This window comes from Poecilia reticulata, chromosome 20 (genome assembly GCF_904066995.2).
Source record: "Poecilia reticulata chromosome 20, P_reticulata-male-v2, whole genome shotgun sequence".
Classification (NCBI taxonomy): Eukaryota; Metazoa; Chordata; class Actinopteri; order Cyprinodontiformes; family Poeciliidae; genus Poecilia; species Poecilia reticulata.
In genome coordinates this window covers 21,142,640-21,164,615 of record NC_088849.1, presented here as the reverse complement: position 1 = coordinate 21,164,615, position 21,976 = coordinate 21,142,640, and the positions used below count along the sequence as shown (strand labels likewise).

At 36.5% G+C, this 21,976-nt stretch overlaps 1 protein-coding gene across 1 annotated transcript; it reads left to right on the top strand.

Annotated features, from left to right (window-relative positions):
* Window positions 1–386: 386 nt before the first annotated feature.
* rbis (ribosomal biogenesis factor) lies at window positions 387–21,506 on the top strand. Its single transcript, XM_008396537.2, has 6 exons — window positions 387–530; window positions 1,341–1,456; window positions 1,584–1,700; window positions 1,779–9,645; window positions 10,449–10,633; window positions 21,162–21,506. The coding sequence occupies exons 2-4, from the start codon at window positions 1,346–1,348 to the stop codon at window positions 1,845–1,847; spliced, it is 297 nt and encodes a 98-aa protein (XP_008394759.1). The 5' UTR covers window positions 387–530; window positions 1,341–1,345; the 3' UTR covers window positions 1,848–9,645; window positions 10,449–10,633; window positions 21,162–21,506.
* Window positions 21,507–21,976: the final 470 nt, after the last annotated feature.

The window sequence follows — 21,976 nt, the reverse complement described above, 5'->3', positions numbered from 1 at the left end:
GAGCTGTTGCCTTGCAGCAAGAAGGTTCTGGGTTCGATTCCCGGCCCCGGTCTTTCTGCATGGAGTTTGCATGTTCTAACTGTGCATGCGTGGGTTTTCTCCGGGTACTCCGGTTTCCTCCCACAGTCCAAAAACATGACTGTCAGGTTAATTGGCCTCTCTACATTGTCCCTAGGTGTGAGAGTGTGTGTGCATGGTTGTTTGTCCTGTGTGTCTCTGTGTTGCCCTGCGACAGACTGGCGACCTGTCCAGGGTGACCCCGCCTCTCGCCCGGAACGTTAGCTGGAGATCGGCACCAGCAACCCTCCCGACCTCACTGAGGGACAAGGGTGAAAGAAAATGGATGGATGGATAATATAATATATAGTCAGATTAAAGCTTCCTTTAAACCCACCTGACGAAGATGGCGTCCTCATTGACGGGTTTCACAATACCAGTCATTTTATCGCGTCGTCGCACGCAAGTGACGTAACCGGTAGGGCACGCTTGTAGCACATGAATTCACAAACATTGCTCCTCATATGAAAAAGGTATGTAAACTTTTATTTAGTGCTTCTATTTTCTGATTTCGATTAATGGCTCCGACTTAGCTTCTCTATGGCTGCTAGCATGTTTGGCTAAAATGTACGTTGTGACTACGCATTTGTTTACAACGTGGAAAGTGAACAGCTGACAATAACGAGTTCGATATTAAAGAGCACATTGTATGAAAGGTTGATTGTTTTAGAAGCGCGTTTATCAACTATTAAAACAATATTAGAGAACATAAACACCTAATAGAACGTGAGCTGACCTGTTTTAGTAGTTTAATGCAACTACAAAAACAAGTTTTAAAAACACAGTACATTAGTATTTCACAGCGTTTTGTTTAAATAAACGCTTCCAACATTTAGAATATAAAATGATTGTTATACAGATTTACTGTATTTCAGGAAATAAATCTGTAAAATAAAGACAGCTGCTTTTTTTTCATTTGGGTTCGTAAATACAGTCTAACTACCAGAATAAGAGAGATAATTATTACTTTCTTTTAAGTCAGAAGTTTGCATACACTAAGACTGCTGTGCCTCCAATAAGCTTGGGAAAATCCTGGATGATGATGTCAAAGTGTTAGAAGCTTCTGATAGGTTAATTAACAATAAAATAAATAATGTAATGTCTACCTGAATGTGCTATTTTAATATTTTAAACAATTATATGCAAGTATGAACAATATAAGAATGTGAGAAGACAGTTTTAGGATGCTGAAAAGACAGTGTTATCTACACTGAGACTAGTTTTGTTCTGAAATAGTCTTTTTCTTAAATATTTCTCTGCTGCTGTTTTTCCATTTCCTTCAGGTAACATGGCGAAGAATAAACAGAAAGGAAAGAAGCAGAAGAGTGTTTTCCAAGTAGCAAACAGGCATCTGAAGATGAAGAACAAAGCAAAACCTGTCACAACATCTCTAAAAAATGTGAGATTTCACCTTTCCCGCCTTAAATTATGCACATGTATTATCCATCCCCTCCATATATCTTATATATATCCAATTCAGTGTAGCGTTTACACCTGCTGCTTCGGTGTGTGTTGTGTTTGGACAGATCAATGCAATGAAAAATGAGAAGGTGGAAAACCTAAACCAGATATTTACGGAGGTGCAGAGGGATGTGAAGAGCATTTCCAAAGGTGTTGCGCCGCAAACAAAGAAAAAAACACAGGTAGAGGACGAAACTGTTTATTGCTTTAGATACTTTTATGGCACAGATAATAACACATATGTTTGGGCTTTTTTTTAGGGTCCAAAAGAACCACCAAAGGAACCAGTAAATGTTGACAACGCTGCTCAGCTTTTCTCTCAGCTTTAATGGATCGATCCTGATGACTGATTCAGATTTTTTCTGATGGACATTAAATGTCAAAAAGAGGAATTTTTTTTTCATGCAATCTATAATCAATCTCAGATTGTTAATACCTTCATTTGATAATAAAGTCACAATTTATTAGACGAGCTCAAGAAAATTACATTAAAAAGAGGAATGCAGATTTTCCTCCAGCAACCAGCATGTCGTTTAATCCTTCGCTGCAACTGAAGAACTTTGTATATAGGTAGCAAAAAATGAGACTGTCAACAATGAATCTTCTGTTTTTATTCTTGATTAATTTTTCTGCAGAGATTAATAAAACAAAAAAGGAAATTTAAAGGAAACGAGTGATGTCTTTGAATCAAACACCACTTCCTATGTGGTGCTGCAGTAACTGTTTTTGTTTTTGTCAAACCAGAGCACGAATCAAACACATTTAACTGAAGTTTGCATTAATGTTTCAAGTTGTATGCATTAATTAGAATTAAAATTCAGAATCAATTTAAATTTATACAACAGAGTTTTTCTTAAGTCACTGAAATTGTTTTCCACCAAGAAAATCTCCTGCCGGTTTGTCTCAACCACCACGCAGCCAAACTGCTCAAATTTTCCCACTAACGCCTTTCAATGCAATTTCATATTTCCGTCGCTCTTTCGCCATCTAGCGGCCAGAGTTACGCATAACTTTCAGTTTAGCCACTTTGCATTTAAATACCTATATTTGCATCTGGTTTGTGTGGTATAAACATGCTTCAACGTTGAGTGATATTGTGCTTTGCCTTTATGTAAATAAAAAAATAAAAAAAATACATAATGTTCTATTTTCATTTGTTCGTTTTTTGCCATTTTCCTGTGCTGGTGGGTAGGCTTACAAACTGGTTAAAATTTTATTATGTTTTAAAGGTTAGAGTCCTTGTCAAATGGCGGTTTGACTAAAGTGCTAAAGAAGGAAAGGCTTGTAGAGCCTCTTATTTTCGAGGAGACCCCATAAGGTACATTTATGCGAATAATGTTTTTATCTTTTTTTTTTTAAACTCTTTCAATGTCACATGTTTCATTTTTACTTTTTAATTTCTTTTTATTTCTCTTTCTCACTGTTTCTTTTTCTCACTGTTTATTCAATGTCACATGTTGTTTTTATTTTAATAATGTAAAGCACTTTGAAATGCCTTGCTGCTGAAATGTGCTATACAAATATAATTTGATTGATTGATCGATGTAGATAAAAAGATAAAACAAATAAAAGCCAAAAACAAAAATATGTGGCCATGGCCTTGTAACAATAATAAAACAATAAAAGTTCAAATTGGACAGAGAGGCCACAAAAGCAAAGAAAGAGTTCATTCATCCTGGGAGCAGCTGCACCTTCCCTCTTTTATTATTTAACATGTTTTGTTGTGACTTTTTGTAAATCTCAGTTGATTCCTGCTCCCATTGTTGATGGGTCAACCCAACATTCGTGACCTCTTGCCAAACAAACCCAGAGAAGGAAGCCTGTTCACAGTTTTAGTTTCCTCCACTATAAAACTGTAGACTTGAAAAGTGATGTTCTCATACAGAATGGTTACAAATGCTCATCTATACACTGCAAAAACACAAAATCTTACAAAGTACTTTTGTCTAGTTTCTAGAGAAAGTATCTTTAGTACACTTTAAATAAGACAAAAGTAATTTATAAGAAACATTTCAGAACGATAGAGGAGCATGTTTTAAGTTAATAATTCCTTAATATTGATGGAAAATTACTAGTTCCATTGGAATATATGAAAAAAAAGATTGTCATAAGTGGAACTAGTACTTCTTCATCAATACTAAGGAATTATTGACTTAAATTAGCTAATAAATCTTTCTGAGAAATGACTTGTAATCTTGTTTTCTCTTATTTCAAATGTGCTAAGATATTTCCAGTAGAAACTAAACAAAATTACGTATTATTTTGTGTTTTTGCAGTGTAGAGTGGCTTCCACAGAGAATTACACCTGAGAGGCTAAATATAATTTTAATTTTGTTCTCTGTCAAACTATAGATTTGTTTAGCAAACAAAAATTGAATTGAAAACCTTCAGTTTTAACACATTGTTCTACTTCAGGTTGGAAATAAACAAACTGAAGTTATTAGTTGACATATAACAAAAAGAAAAAAGAATGCCATTTTAGAATGTTTATGTATTTTAATGTTTTATTTCTGAACTGCATTGTTCTAGTAAGCATTTCCTTGCCCTCCTTTGCAGGTATCAAACATTCCCGGACTTCAAGCTGTCATTTCCATCTTGAGGGCACCTGAAGGTGGAGTATAGATTTTTTTGGCTCCGCCATGGAGCCGCTCAGCCGTTATCAGTATTCTGCTGCTGCATACTTCTGGAGTAAGCTGACATCTGAGGTCACCGGTGCTCCATCGCCCTCCCGATTGCTCGTCTCCATGGCGACCTCTGACAGAGTCCAGCTGGTCGATACATTTGGAATAAGCATGGGGTCTACGGCAAACCCATACAGGACTGTGATGAAATGAAAAACATTACAGATGAGATTTGAAAAATGAAGTTCTGATGAGTTAAGCGGTACATCATGACCTCATCACTGATTTGGACTGATGGTAATCCATCTTGGTTTATATTGGTTGGAAATTTATTGTATTTCTTGTGAATCTGCAACTTTTTATTCCGTTAATTCAACTGAGTTTTGTTTTTAACAACATCTTTTCTGAAAATAATTCATGGTACATTGGCTAAAAAATATATCGGCTTCTTATTAGCTGCCTTTTCACTTGATAAATGACAAATATTAGTAAAAAGGGGATTTCTGCACTGCAAAAGCAGAAATCTTACCAAGCAATTTTTAACCAAATATTTTGTGCAAATAACTTGAAATAAGACACAACTAACTTACAAGCAACTTTTCTGCAAGATATGAGAATGCTTCAAGTCAATAATTCCTCAGTATCGATAACAGCACTGTTCTATTAAGCATTTCCTTGCCCTCATGTGCAAATATTAGACATTTATGTGTCAAAAATTCATCCAGAAACTTTTTGTTATAAGTGAAATGATCTGCCAATAAAACAAGTGATTTGACTTAAAGTGACAATACGTTTTTTTTTACTTTTCAGGAAGATAAACATTTGATAAACAATGCTAAATTACTTAAGTAAGATGACATAATTACAGTTACAACTGCAGAGTTGAGTCTGCCAAATATCATTGATCCCTTTAAAAATAATAAATAAATGTACATTTTCATATAAAACTAGAGATGTGTAACAAGGTTTTATTTTAACCATATTGTAGAGGTGAAGTTTGTCAAAACTGGCTTATTCATACTTCAAAGTAATTTTGTTTAGCCAAAAAGTTATTTTCTCCTTTTAGGCAATATGGCCGTATTGCTCTTGACGGTTGGTGGTTACCATAGCAACCAGTAACTGACAGCGCCGCCCCCTTTCTCTGTTGCCACCAGTAACTGTGGTATCGACTCTGTGTTTTCTTTACAAGCATTATATTTTAATATACATTTAGGATAACTTTAACTAAATACAGGGTTTCATATGTACTTCTGCCAGGCTTTGTGTATGCTTTTAACTTTTATCATTGTTGTTGCAGTGTTTAATTTTACAAGTTGCTGCTAACTGCTGTCAGCTGTTCATTGGGAACCAGTGCTCTGTAGTTTGTTTAGGGTTATTTATTGTATTTTATCTTTTTATTATAATGTATAGGGACAGAAACTGCTGAACCGATGTTAACCAAAAACTTGATTTTCTGTCTTGATAGAATAAATTCAGTGAACCTGAGAGCGTTGTGAAGTCAACCTACCGAACCAGAGATAAACAGAGAAGGGTTACAGACGTGTCTGAATATTAAATGAAAAGTGGATGTAGCAGTGCTGAGTGTTGTAAAAAACAAATTTACAAATCTTAATTAACAGGACATGATTTGGCTGAGATCCTTCGCCTTGATCCCTTCTGGATAAAAGGGGCATGAGAAGACTCTACCGGAGCTGGGTTTTTTTTTTAAAGCCGGTGCCTCCCACTGTGATCCAGATGGCAGCATCAGAACATAGGCGGAGGGTTTGCACCACTTTCACACCCCAGGGAAGCAGGTTTCATGCCAGAGCACGCACACATTGGATTGGATTGGGTTTTTAATCTACATGAGCTGGTTGGGTGTGTGTGTGTGTGTGTGTGTGTGTGTGTGTAGATCTGTGGGAAGGACAGTGAGGGTGTGTTTGTCATACCAAAGAGTGTTGCTCCAAAAATACTAAAATCTACGGCTGTCTCCTAATTCATATGATGTTTTAGAAGGAGGAATAGAAGGAACATTCTAGGAATGAGATTTTTTAAATCTCATTCCTAGAATGTTCCTTCTTGATATTAGAGGAATACCATACAATACAGTTATCGTTGAAAGCAGTGAAATTAGGAGGAATGTCTTAGAAGATGCAGTGTGACCAACATGACCAAAATAAAAGCAATTTAGACAGAGAGAGTTTGAAATATCCACAAGATGGCGCTGTGGATAACGCCATCAATATGCAGAGAGAGGCGCAGAGAAGCGGGTCTTTGCGTTTGTTTTGGGCTCACAGATCGAGAAAGAAACAAGGGTTTGGCTCCCTGAATCCCAATGAGAAACCAAAGGCCCATTTGTAGCGTGACGTTCCCTCCACTCAGCTCTGTTTTTCACTTTGATGGGACCAACAGCAAAAGGTTACAGCATCTGCACTCCTCCATGTGAGAGAATTGGGAATCGATGGGTGTGTTTGTGCAGGGTAGAGGCACACGGGGCACGTATATGGGTGTTGGCTGTTGTTCAGATTTGCTTTTCCAGAGTCATTTCAGATGCAGAGGTTGTCACAACTCATGCAAGCTTTATTGTCAAACATCCACATCGTAATTTCTTCTCATTCCACTTTATGAAACTAAATTAAATTACAGATATATTTTTCAAATGATGTTTTAAATTGGGTTAGACTATTTCCAAACCAATAAACTCACATAAATTATTGTGTTTTTAATTTTGTGTACTTATATATGAGTAAAATGTGCAGAAAAGACTGAAGCAGGTTAATTTCTCTCATGTCAACGAGAAGAAGCTATTTTAGCTAAGCTAGCAAAAACAGATAAGAAAAAGCAAAACTGAAACTGTAAACAACAAGAAATTAAAACAAAAAAGTCTTATGAATAGCTTCTGTTTCTAGGCTAAAGTAAGCATGCTAGCTCATGTCTGTGTTGCTAATGCTAATGCTAATGAAAGTACGTTGTTGCTATCACTACTTGGTGTGGCACAGGACAAAAACGTTTGAGTGAATATGGCAAGCTGTTTATCATACAATACAGTTAACGTTGAAAACAGTGAAATTAGAGTATAGTAGGTGCTTTGCTCATTTAATGGCACCGTTTTCTATAAGTATTTCATTATAACATATGTAAAGTGGATGCTTTCAGTTTTTTGTGATAAACTAGGATAAGATAAGGCAAAAAAACTGCCTTGGCTTTGCTAAAATATGTTTTGAATATGAAAGAGGTACAGTAATGATCCATAAAAGGACAGAACGTAAGACAGGCGTATTTCCATCACAACTTATAGAGAATGCTATTAGGTAATGCTAATAAAGCTGTAAAACCTCTTTGTAATGCCTTAAAAAGTGAATTAATTAATATTTATTTTCTTCTTCAAATGCATTAGTCTACTTAGTGGCTTTTAATCTCCCCTTTAATATCTTTAAAGACCATTTGCCAACTTGTTAGATAGCCAAGATTTAAATTGTGATTAAAAGTTTGCCTCCAAGGGTTTACCCTTGGAGCAATGTCTGTCCTCAAGGTAACCTCAAATTAAAGCTTTATTTTATGAAAACTTACCTCAAAGGTACTTTGTTGCAAAATAGACTGTTTTCTTCACTCTTGTTGTAAATATTAAATATATTCTCTTCCATCATTAGCAGAGTGAGATGAAAACTCTAGTTTTGAAGGAGTGTTTCGTTCATTTTAAGGTAGAAATTCATCTTTAAAAAAATATACATGTGATTTGACTAAACATGGGAAAATAAAGAACCTTCATTAAGATTTTGTTTAATTGATGCAATCACTTCTGCTCTTTGTAACACCTCCGGTTTGTTTGAAAAGTCTTGATTAGCAGGACGCCTTGCTGAGTTCATGAAAGTATGACAGGTTACTGTGATGGAAATAAACTTTCTTTTTTTAAGTCTTGGAAACAGAAAAGGTGTTTTTCTATTCATGTAGAAATGCATACAACACATTCTCCGCTTCAGCTGTAAAGACACGTAGGAGTAAATTATTTGAATATTAAATTATTGTAATAAGTGGAGGCCTACTTGAGTTTCATATTTGGAGCTTATTTACGGATAATTTCCATTTTATTGATATGGAGTCATGAAAAAGCTTTTTGTGTTTTGTGAGACCTTTGCAGAGGAAAGCTGTCAATCCAGTTGTGCAGTGGCAAGATGTGGAACAGTCCAATTAGTACATACTAATAAAAAAATATATAAAAAATAAAATCACGAGAATATAGTCACACAAAAATAAACTCAGAACTTCAAGAATAAAGTTGGGAAAAAAGTCATAATATTTTGAGAATGAAGTTGTAACATTGTTACTTTATTCTTGTGTTATTTTGACTTTGTTTTTGCACAAAATTACTCTCATAATTTTATTACTTTATTCTCATAATTTTATGACTTCTTGTAAAATTCTCGTAAGTTTATTTATTTTTGTTTCTCAGCGTGGACCCTAATACTCCATCGTAATATTTCAGGTAAGCTGACGGCGTGATGTGATGAGTTTTGCGTTACTTGGATGACTGGTTTTCAATGTTTTTTGGCCGCGGTAGGAGACAGAGGATCCCTCTTCTTCCTGTGATTTGTTGTTTTATTCTGCAGCTTGTGTGCAATGTTCTTTACTCAGTTTGAAGTAGTGCAGCTGGTTTTTTCTCTCTCCTGCATTGTGTCGAAGTGCCTCGAATCATCTGTTAAATGCTATAAAACATTTATTGTTATCCTCCTCTCTGCTGCCTCTAATGCAGCTGAAACGTCACCCTGTTGTCTAAATGAGGATGACGCAGCCTATAAACACTAAACAGAAGGTTGGGAATTTAAATCTCACTGATCAATGCATTCAGTTTTACCGCTCTGTGTACAAGTGTCTGCTCCATCTGGCAAACACCCTTTAAGAGAGATAATTCCTGCTTTTTAAAAATGTATTGCATTGATGGATCAGTGTTAAAGCAGCCATGTAATCCTTTTCCTGCTATTGCCTAATGGTCATAGGTTGTGTGCAACATGGTGCAATTCTTTTCAAAATTTTGTATTGAAGAAAGATGACTTTGTGTAGGTGGCAAAAGCACCTTGTGCTCTTCGTCTTTTCTATTCCACAACGGGGGAAAAGGAGAAAAGCATGGAAAGAAAACCTCCCCCCTTGGTGTGCAGCTGAATTTTGTTCTCTACGGGAAAGATCAACCCATCAGCCAGTATGACAGCTTTCATGTGTCACCTGTGGCAGCCAGCTAGTGTCCAGAGATTAGTCCGTATAATACTGGAATAATATAGAATTTTCAAGGTTTGTAAAGGCTTTATTATTGTAATACTAACAATACAAATGTATTGAAAAAGTATATATTTTGCCTTTAGCTGTTCATACTTGTCATCAAAACTTTAATTCAATGCGTAGTTTTCATGCGACGTCACTTTCGTGAACTGTCTCGTGACTGTCATTCCAGTTGCTATGGAGTTGCTATGACAACAATAAACAAGCCACAGGCCTAGAACTAGCTCTCACCTCGCTCCTATCTGACTTATAAACGGTAAGTACATTACAACTATTACTAAATCACAATTTTTACTACTCTACCTACCTTTGTGTAATACTAAGGTAAATATTTACTGTAGTAGTTACTACAAAGTTGACTTAGCTAATGTAGCTTTTATCTGCTAGCTAAGACGGACGTGTAGCCTAGGTGCAAGATACTATATGTACTTATTCTGCCAGTCACCAGAACCTTGTTATTCACACAAAGAGTCTTTTACAATCTCTTTGCGTGAGAGATTGTAATCAATTTAAATATTGATTGTATGAGTCCATGGATTTGAGGCTGTGAAGCTCCTCCATGGTGTCCTTTTATAAACAATATCTTTATTACATGTTTGAAGCATGATAATTGAAGCAATTATCATGTTGTGACAGAGCAACATGAGACAATAATCAGCTCCTTCCCCACACCACACCTTCCCGAATGCAGGTTGTGATGCTAAGGCTAGTTAGCCTAGCAACTGGATTTAATGGATTCAAAGTTCCATTAAAACTTGCATTAAAAGTCAATTAAAAGTGTCACTATTTACCAAAAGACACTTCATGACAACTGTCATAAACATTTATGAAGACTCCTTCAGGTTTATGACAGTGTCATGTTACTCAAGAATGTCGTTTTTTGACACCAAAAATATTAATTTGACTGTGGATTGTTGTGTCCAAGTTTTGAATCACTTTTGTTTGAGCTTTAGAAAAACAAAGCAGAAATTCGTCTTTTAGAAAGCCACGTTCTTAGTCAGTGACACCTTACAAAGGACGAGGGGATGAACAGATGTACTTTGTTCATCCGTCTGACAGGTGTAGCAAGACGCACTCGCCTCTCTCTGTCTCCACTGACAAGCAAAACATGCTCTCCTGTCCTCTCCACACATCTCTCCAGAGCTGCCTCCCCTCCGCCTCCTCCTCCTCCTGCACTCAGCCGCGGACCGGACCCTTTTACCTGCAGGTTGGGACCTCACCTGAGACTCCAGCATTGTGCCCAGGTTCCTATTGTTGAACACACACACACAAACACACATACAACACAGTTTGCTGTGTTTCTTCAAGTGTAAAGCCTATTTCATACCCAACCAAACAGCTTGCAGTGGCGTGACGCTCTGCTGGTTTGGTGCAGATGGAAAATAGAGCTGCAGAAGCTTGGGATTGTTTGTTTGGGCATTTGATTGTTATCGAGATCCAGTTTGCTGCGTGTAAATGACTTGGCGGAGACCCAGCAGATTTTGATCTGAAAATGGTCACACTTCTCTGTAATTTTGAACATTTTGACATCCCAGTCAAATTGTAAAAGAGAAATTTAGTGACTAGTGACTTATGCGTCCTTGAACAGGTTAGGATTGGGGCTGAACAGAACATGTCTTTTACTTTTTCTTTTTTGCACAAAACTATTTTGAGCTGTTTTAGGGTCTCTTGTCACCTTTAAATCAAACTTTTTGGTACGGGGGCCAAAAATGTCAAATTAAAACTAGTCAGGAGCCACAAAAGTTTTTTGTATTTTTCTTTCCAATGATAACTGCGAAAACTAACCTGTTTTTAAAATTTTTAATAAACAAACTAAACACAGAAGATTTTAATGAAATAAGCAAAGAAGTACATTTGAAAGTTTGCCATACCAAAACGGTAAACAATATTTAAAATTGTTAATCTTTTTACGGATCTTTTAAAAAATCTTTTTAGCAGCAAGAACAGGATGTGGCTCATTTATTTTGCTTACTGTAATAAATGACCAAAATTGCATTTTAGGAAAAGGCACTGGATGTTTTAGGTCCCTGCTACTGATAACTTAAATTAAAAGCAAAAGTCTGCATGAATACTTTTTATTCCACCTTGAATTTTATATTTTAATATTTTAACTGTATATTTTCTTAATTTTACCTCAACTTCAGCTGCATAAACTGGCAAACCAGATCTAGGCTTTCAGGAATGAAGGACCAAATTATTCAGAGGGGAGCAAGTGGCCCCCAGGCCAAACTTTGGACACCCCTGCTTTAAATCCAAATCATTTTCTTCTGGTCACGCCCCCAACTCAACGTTTATACTCACATGTGAAAATTATTGAAATTATTGCAAAAATCTCAAAATGTCTGAGATTTTTCTAGAAAGTTTTTGACTTTTAAAACTAAAAAATGTCTGTTTTCTAGAAAAAGGTCAGAAATTTCCTTGCTTTTTTTCTTGAAAAGTTTTTTAGATTAATCTCAAATTATCTGAGTTTTATAGAAAAGTTTTGATTTTTAAACAAAAACAAATTCTGTTTTCTAGAGATTAATCTCAGAATCAAATTTTTGATTTTTAATTTTTAGCAAATTTTCAACTATTAAGGGTCAGAAATCATGCTTTTTTTTCTGGAAAATTTCTGAGATTAACATCAAATTATTTAAATTATTTCTAGCAAATTTCTGAAGTTTTAAAGTTAAGAAATTTCCAAGACTTTCTAGAAAACTTTGGAGATTAATCTCAAAAGTTTTTTTGTTTGAAATGTGCGCCTAATATGCTTCTGTATGTTTTCAACATGCTCTTAAAAAATCCGCATGTAGGAGGGTTTTCTGCAAATAATCTCACTCTCCAAGTAAAAACTGAACCACAAATATACAAGGGTTCCAGATATTATTTATTTAAACATTTGAACCTTTTAAGTTTGACCAAAAACAGCAGAAATCTTCAAGAGGGGAAGATACAATTTTCACCTCACTGTCTCTATCGATTAACTTTCTTTTTAAAATGTAAGAACCGACAGGACACCCAGTCGATTCCACAGCTTCACCCAGCTTTGGTTTACTGGTGAACACGAAGGGGAAGCGTCTCTGCTGAGCCTCTCAGCGTCTGCAGGAGCAACCTTCTGCCACGGCTCAGATTCACCCACTCAGAGCAGGACGCATCGATGTGTGCACACATAAACAAACTGTGTTTTCAGCCCAAGTAATGAACTGTGCAAAAACCCATCTGTGTTCCATTTTCAGTTTATAACATCTGCATCAACATTAATGATCCCACAGACATATTGGTGTGCAGCATAGTCTGCTTTGTAGCATATATTTCCTTCTCACTTTTCTTCCTGGTTATCAGAAATAATAATAAAAAAAACTGGATTTGGGAAAATGCAGTAGCTTTATGAACAAGAGGACATTTAGAAACCATTTGAAAAACCAATGAACTCATTAGTTCTGAAGCCGTAAATGTGTTTTAAATAGCCACTATCATTAACAGGGAAAACTGCCCGAAGGGTTCATGTTCTAGGAAACACAGATAAAAATGCTTTTTATCCCGTTTTAGTATTGGAAGCTGCTTTGGGACATTTAAAATCAGTAGTAAATGCTTGCAGTTAAACTTTAATTATGATGGTGGAAATAAGACTAAGAATTTTCAACCTTAGTAACCTTAACTTTTGCAGAAACTGTTTTAAAAAAGCCTTAATTCATGTTTTTTAATTTTCTTTCCAAAGAGTCTCACGTTCTTTTTATCTTTTAAGGTGGTTATGATCAAAGAAAGTTTTTCTTTACACTTTAGCTCTAACCTTTTATGATCTCGAACTCAATAGACTGAAGGTAAATGAATTAAACTGAATTAATACTATTTCAATGTGAATAATAATACTAAAAAAAAAATCAAACGAACCCACTAAATAAAAAATAAAAGGTAGATTTTAACTTCAAGAATAAGGACACGGCTTTTTCCTTGCACCAAATATGGGCAAACCAGAGTTTGTCTAAATCTCAAACTGGAAGTTTTTCCCATTCAATGAAGCTAAAAAGTAAACATTTATTTTTATTAATGTTACGGATGCTGGTCGAGTTTTTATGGAGATGTGAACAAAAAAACTGAGCAAAGAAGGAAAGTTACATTTGACTGACAGGAAAGTTTTTTTTTACTTGTTAAAACAAAAGTGAATACAAGGTTTAATTTAATTCTAATGCATAAAATGTTATTCATACCGAAGGGAAATTAAATGTCACTCCTATACAAGTTGTTAATGAAAGGATCTCCCATAGCAGTCAGTGTTGCAGCAAATCTAGAGAAGCCTCTGATCGGAGACAAGCGTATGCTCAGGATTCTCAGCAATATTCTTAATTTTATGACAAATTCCTATTTGCACAATTATCTGATCATTTCCCAGTGCCAAAAACAAAATCACTGACCAGTCTTCAATAATTGATAAAGGAGCAATTTCAGAAACTAGGTATCAACAGTTGGCAGCAAAGAAACTTCCTCCAAATAAAAAATAATAGCCAGTCTGTGAGAGTCTGATCACAATAAGCTATTAAAGTTGTAAACTGAGTTAATATCTGTCTCTCAGTTTGCCTGCTGCAGCCTTTAAAGCAGCATCGTGTTGTTTTGTGAAGCGCTAACTCTCCTAGAGTTATTTTGCTTTGGCACCTCAGGGCCACCATGCCTCACAGGCGGATGTTTTTGCAGGTAATGGGGGAAAAAGGCTTCACAGAGTTTCAGAATGAGTGTGAAGGCGTAGAAATTAATCAAGGCATTGCAGCAGGAGCCACAGTGCCGAGGACATGAGAAACTCTAAAGAAAAAATGCTTGTCTGGCTGGTAATAACCAGGAATTTATGGTATTTAATGAAAAAATATATGAGGGCGTTCATAACTCCTAATACAGTCGTGGGAGAATTAAGTGAAACCTGTGATTTAATAATGTACAGCAATGTTTAGCTGCAATAACCTGAATAAATGATTTTCTCTACAACTTTATCACTCTCATATCACTGTGGAGGAATCGGCCTTCAGTTTATTGAGGTTTGCAGGCATTTGTTGTTTTCTCTGCAGCTCGCCTACAACAGCAGCTCAGTTTGGACTTGGACAGTTTAATCGCAAACTGTTAATTCTGGTGTTTTTCGGCCTCTTTGCTGTGGATTTGCAGCTTTATTTGGTATCAGCTGAGCCGTTTGGGCCAAGACTGGTCTGTCGGACAGATGGCCTCACACTGGACTCTGGAATACTTTGGTATACAGAGGAGGGAGATTATGCTAACTCAGTGACTCCAAGGAACACAGGTCTACGGTTGTGAAGTTACACAGTGGGAAATTAACAGGAAATATCTGGACTGTTGTGGGTGTTAATTTTTCAAAGTCATAATTTTGCATAATACATCTCCTTCTCAAACTGAGATCATCACATTATAGATGTATTTGTGTCAGCTGCTTTTTTTAAAATTAGCTTTTCCATTCTGTGCCCTGCAGAGTTGGACATGGAAATAAACATCCATTTTAATGCTGGAAGAAGTTTGATCTGCATGTTATAATTAGAACGCTAATTAGAGAATTTAACCAGGTGTGTTTGCATCTACGCTGGTTTAATTGTGTCGCATTTACAAATTAAGTTGTTCTACCAAAACAGAACTCAGACAGCTTCACACGGATAGTTGAATTGCATCCAGACTATTTTCCCAGGCCTTCCTCTGGCGCTGGAGGCCATCTTCAGGATTCCTCCTTCCTCTCTGGATTCTCCATCGATCCCCCGTCACTAAGCCCCCACATCGCCCTGAGCATCTGTTTTGGAGAATCAAATTATGCATGGAGATATAATTCAAAAACCAGTGTCCCCCCCTTAGCATAACTCATGATTTATTGATGCTTTAGAGCCGACATTAATATTCACACTATGAATAAAACTAATCTAACACGGTTTATGATTGGTAGCCATTCTGATGTCTTCATTATCTGCCCAGCGGTTTGCAGGGAGGTTAATCTGACGCTCAGACATGTGGTGTTTGTACAGTATGGGCTCCTCTTGTTATGCCTAACCTTTTAAAAGGTCGCAGCGTTTCATCTGACATTTTAGAAACGGCTCATTTGCTTTTGCCGGCACGCCATAAGAGAAAGAAGACATTTGGGTTTTAGCTTAAAACCTGCAGGGAAATGTTTTTTGCACTGGTTGAAAATAGATTTTATTGCCTGATCTAGTAGTTATTGTAGAAACTATTTTAGATTTGTAGTAGTTCTGATCTTTATTCATAATGTTTTTAGTTGAAGCGTTGCATGTCTGGTTTTTGATGCTGTGAAGCTGGAAGAGTTTTTACTTTTACTCTTTTACTTTTCGGACGGTCGCGATGATGCATAACCTTGGAAACCATTTGTTGCTTTTACAACCGAGAGGAGCTGATATGCAGAGAAGCAGGAGTTGCAACATTTCACTTTCATTTTGGACAAATAGGTGTTTTCGATTGAATTTAAACTAACATTAACATTTTAAACTTTGCCTATACATGAACTTTACTTCAAACCCAATCTTCAGTTTATATTATCAGGATTTCATTTGATAGACCAGCAAAACCAGTAAATAACTAAGATTTCTATCTTTATAGTGTCATGCCTGTACTTACTTACAGGTGTAATTGCAGCAAAAATAGTTCTATAAATCAGTGGTCCCCAACCCCCGGTCCGTGGACCAATTGGTACCGGGCCGCGCAAGAAATAATTAAATATTTCAGTTTTATGTATTATTTGAGTCTGGAGGATCTTTTATTTTGAAAAACCTTTAACCGGATTCTCTCCATTACTTGCGCGCCAACACTGAGCCCACAAGCAGCAAAATGAGTAAGAAACAGATCAAATGTCTTTGGAAAGTTTCTTTGCAAAGGGGAAAAGGCCCAGAGAAGAGACAGGAGAATGGATTTATCCTGGACCGGTAGGTGAGTCCCACGTTACAAGCCGCTCTGCGTAACATGCGACGACCGGCTGCTAATGAGGCAATGAAGCTTCAAGCTGCTTCGCCACGTAGAGACCAAGCAGGCTGTGGATATAAGCAACATTTCGGGTGTCATTGTCTCCATCACTCCCTGATGGAACCGTCTCTTTGCAGAGAAACAAGCTCAGGGCTCCCGTTAGTCAGTATCGTGAGTTAAAATTTTCACGAAAGTAAAATGTTCGTTTTTGTGGCGCATCTGTATCTTATTTTGAAGGTATATGTAAACGTTACCATAGCGACCAGAGTCAGAGAGCCTTTGGGCAGTGGTCGAGATGAGATGAGTAGAGCTTGTGAGTCTTAAGTCTGGTTTAGGCGGCAAGATTTAAGAATTGTCGGCCGATTCTCCAAACCTCTGTGACCACAGAGCTGATAAAAGAACAACAGGTTCGATCGGTTCGTGTCTCCAGCCTCACGGCAGGAGCAACACACATCCCGATTCCAAAAGAAAATCCACAAAACTCCCAACATACCATATGGGAATTTAGAATAACCAAACACGGATGACGATGTAGAAGCAATAGTGATAGTTTGTGGAGTCATTTTAAGAGATAAAAGACGTAACAAAAAGAAAAGGCAGTGGATAAAAGACGACGGGAGCAGCCGCTCTATTTGCTGCACTATGATTTGGAGGTGAGTATGTTTTTTCATAGTTAACATTTTTAATTGAATAAACATATATAATAATGACATTTACTGTACATATAATAATAAACATTTCCACATATCATCTCCGATGTCCACCGGACTCACAGTTGAGCGATATGTCAGCGGTTTGGGTTCCCCTCTGTTCTTACGTCACCGCGCTTTCTGATTGGCTACCTGTCACATTCAGCAGGTTGTAATCTCGTTTAAAGTCAGGGAAAACCCCACAGGCTGCGATAAAAAGGCCAAGACAACCAAATTGGGTATATTCAGGATTTAGCGGGAACACCAACATGCACAAACCTTATCTGACGGTTCACGCCCCGCCACCCCGGGCCGCAGCAAAATTTCCAAGTCTTGACCGGTCCACGGTACTAAAAAGGTTGGGGACCACTGCTATAAAGTATATTTTATGTTTTTATTTCTTAAAGAAATTTTTCAAAACCGTTTCTTTTTCTCCCAGTCCACAAATATATGCAATTTTGCATCAGTCTATTACATAAAATCTCAATAAAACCCATTTATGTTTGTGGTTTTAATGTGCAGAAATATGAAAAGATTCATTTGCACTGCAGAAATGCAAAATCTTGCCAATAATTTTGTTTTGTTTCAAGTGCAAATATCTCAGTAAACTTGAAATAAGACAAAACTAACTCATAAGTGACTTATCATTAATTAATAGAAGCTTGTTGTAAGTCAATAATTCCTTAGTAATAATGAAAAAGTACGAGTTCCAGTGCCTGGTTATTTAACTTAAAACTAGACATTTTTTCCATGTTGTAAGTAATTACCAGTACAACTAGTACTTTTTAAAAAATGATTAATATTCAATAATTATTTACTTAAAACAAGGTCCCATATCTTGATGAAAAGTTACCTGTAACTTTCCAGAACTAGAAACTGGACAGAAATATATAATAAGATTTAGTGTTTTTGCAGTGTAATGTGAAAACTGTGAAAAAACTGGAAAAAAGGACCATACATTTCCTAAACCAAATTCTTTCTGTGATAAGACTTTGTGAGTCATGTTGCAGTTAAAACAGAGAAAACACATAAAATAATGATAGGAGTGACATTGCTGACGAGTATCATGAGAGAAAATGCATTTTAATTATAGATCAGAGATGTGAAGTGGGAGTAAAAGCAGCTCCGGCTGCAGTTTCACATTAATTATCGACAAACTTAGAAAGCTTCAAACACTTTAGAAAACTTCCATCAGTGAGTTCAAGCAAAGAAAGGTTCACAGAAGAATACAATTCTCATTCTTTTACAAAACAAACATCTGAAAAATTAGATTCATTAAGTTAAATTTGAGCAAGAAAGGCGTAAGTGCTCTGAAGTTCAGAGGCACATTTTAGGAAATCAATTCCTTTCATTCAAACCAGTAAAAGCCACAGATGAGAACTCCTTTGGAGAGAAAAAGCAATCAGAGAAACCGTTCATCTCTCGCTGGGTTGCATTAGAGAGGTTTTCTTTTTCTTTTTCCTGTTACCTGAAGTCTTCTCCTTCTCTGCTCTACCAGAGCGCATCAAGACCTTTAAAACGAGGGAATGGAGCAACAGTACCGGTTTGAATCCGACTCCCCTTCCAACTTGTGGCTAAAAAATTTACCGAAATGTGTGGAGACCTGCGCTACACTGCAAAAACACAGGATCTTAAGTTTTTTTGTCAGATTTCTAGTGCAAATACTTGAAATAAGACAAAACTAACTTACATGTAACCTTTTAGCAATATGGAGGAGCTTTATTTAAGTAAATAATTCCTTAATATTGATGAGAAATGACTGGTTTCATTGGCAGATTATCTTACTTATAACATGGGAAAAATGTGTTGCTATAAGTGAAATAATCTGCTAGAACCTTTCCATCAATATTAAGGAATTATTGACTAAAACAAGCTCCTTTAACAGGTTGAACTCAATTTAATTTTGAGCCAAATCAAAAATCTGAATGTTCTTAATTGATAATTCATTTTATCAATACATTGTTGTTCTAGAATGCATTGATAAAATGAATTAAACTGGTAAAAATATCAATAAATAGCTGTTTGTTTCAGAATTCAATAAAAATGTCTTAAAATTAAGTAATATTAAGGATTGTTTTTGTTTTTTCTTTTGTAGTCAAAATCACAGATTTTGTGGTGCTAATTTAGAAATATTTGTAAGGAATTTTTATCATACGTGTGCTAATGTCTGATATTAAATGTGACGTTTTATTAGTTGCTTACCGCTCATGGACTATAACTTGACATTGGCTGAGGCAGAGGTCACTTAAACTCCATGTTTTTGGCCAATTTTGAGAAAAATTAGCAGTGAAAAACAGAAAAAATGTGGGAATCTGTAGATTTTGTGTGAACTTTGAATGAGTTTTGCAGATTTGTTGAAAAACTTGAGGGACTTATTCATGCAATTTTGAGTGTAGAGGGCCACATAAAAAGCTAAGGCGGGCCACATTTGGCCCCCGGGCCTTGAGTTTGACACGTGTCCTATGTCTTGCTGAAATGTTAGTTTTGTCTTACTAAGACATTTACAGTAGAAACTAGACAAAACTACTTGGTAAGATTGTGTGTTTTTGCAGTGCACACTGGCAGGCGGACACGCACACACACACACACACACACACACACACACACACACACACACACACACACACACACACACACACACACACCGTAACCTTGGTCCGCCACAGCGTGCCTGGAATCAATCAGCATTGAGATATGGCCGTCGTCATGGATGTGGCCAATTTTGGCATGCAAGGTTCCCCTTAATAGACAAAGAGATGAAGATCAATAGTCAATTTGGCCTTGGAATGAGGCTCCCAGGGATCAGGCAAAATTCTTCTCTCAGAACCCTATTTTCTTCTTTTTTTATCCTGGAGAAACAATGATGAATGTTGAGAAACTGTACAGTAAAAAGGTGAACTAACATTGGTGCGTAAAACATTTGGAAACATTAAAGAAAATCTTTTCTTCTTGACCTTCTGACATTTTTTTTATTTTTATGAGGGAATGCACTTTAAAATGCCTTGTTGTAAATTATTGTTAAAAAAAAAACTATGTTTTTTCAAAACTGGTGTGTTTTTCAATTTCATTAACTTTACAGCTAATGAAAACACAGGTAATGTGAAATATATTTCTGACAATTAGTTCTGTCACAATATAAAATTTAGCTGGACGATAAATTGTTCCAGAAGTTATTGTGATAAGTGATAATATTGTTGTTTTAAGTAATACTATAAATTCTAAAGAACATTTAACACAGGAACTGGAAGATGTTCTAAATACTAAAAATAAGTAAATAAAACAACAGAAACAACATAAAATGAGTCATGAAGTCTTTGTTAACAAAATTATTCTTCCTAAAAGAGACTAACGCATCAAATTGTAGACCAATTTGGGTAGAAAGAGAGAAAAAATAAATCATGCGATAAATCATAAATCACTGGTTTATTGTTATTTGCGACAAGCTTACTGATAATTACCATATTTACAGAGCATCTCACTATAAACAAAATTAAAAAGTAAACTGGAAACGTACATATATAAACCGCTGGTATCTCCACCGCTCTCGGTTTTTCATGTGTCCTAATAAATCTGCTGGATTTATTCAGGACGCAGCCCTCTGTCTTCAAAGCCGAACTGTGGTTTCGTACACGCCGAGTTTACGTGCAGCGGCTCCATTTCCCTCCTGTACTGCCAGATCTTTAACCCTCAACTTAAAAGCTGCATCATATGAGTTTGAAGAAATTTCTCCGTCGTGCCTGCTGCTAGCATGTGCTTGTTCTAAATGAAATATTAGCACTTTCTTCTTTGATTTCCAATTTGGACTTCCAATGATTCACTCCCTGCTGAAGAGCCCCCTAGTGGTTGAAGAAAAATCCACAGAAAAGCCGCACCGGGCAACAAGTCGCTTGGTTCAAAACGTGGGAAAAAGTAGAGGCGAAAAATATGGTAGAATTAAATAAGCTTGATCATCTTTAAACTGGTTTCCTCTGGAAGCCTTTCAAGAGAGAATAAAACTCATTAGTGATATTATCTCCCACCTGATTCAGAATCTGTCTACATTCGCCGTTTTGAGTAGGTGAAGCTGCTTATGCTGGGTTATTACGGGTAGGTGTTGGAGGTATTCTTGACATGACTGTAACTCCGTCCCTGATCCCTGTCGACCTCTCCACAGAACAAAGGAAGTGATTCAATAACGACGCGACACCTCGAGGCATGCAGGCAAACCAAGCAGCTTCAGAAGAGATCAGTCATTATGCCTCCTCTCCTTTATCTCCTGTCTGCCGTCCTCACTCTCCAGCCCTCTCCGTCGCTCTTCAGACAGGTATTCCTCCAGACAGCAGCAGAAAACACAGATAAATGATTCTCGTCTCCCCGAAGGTCCTCGTGCTTTCAATGTGACGGAGAACGTTCCTTTTCAATTAAACAGTTTCATTGATCCAGAGCAATTAGTGCAACATAGAGGGGATAAGTCGGCCCTCATCGCTGTATATTAAAGATCACTCCCTTTATAGCTGCAGAGAGATGTGTTTTACTAAGATGGCTGACATTTCATTAGTGTTTCTAGAGTTATACATTAACTTAGCCAATTTCTCTGTAAAGCATTTTAGGTTTTAAACGTGCCACAGAAATCAATCAAGTTTATTTTTGTAGAGCATTTCAGCAACAAGGCAGTTCAAAGTGCTCATAAACACAGCATTTTGTCAACTACCATCATTAAAATCATCAAATATGTTGGTCAATATTCCAGTTATTATGAATAAAAGGCTAAAAGTGGTGGATTTTTAGTGTTGATTTAAAGCAGGAGTGTCAAACTCTTTCATTTTGGGCTATATAAAAAATCTAAATGTTCTTAAAGGGCCGGTTGTGCCAGAAGGTATTGGTAAAACCCATTAAGCTGTTAAAATATCAAAAAATAGCTTTTTTTCAGCATTCAATAAGTGCTTCTTAAAGTTAAGTAATATTTAACATATTTTAGACTAATCAATC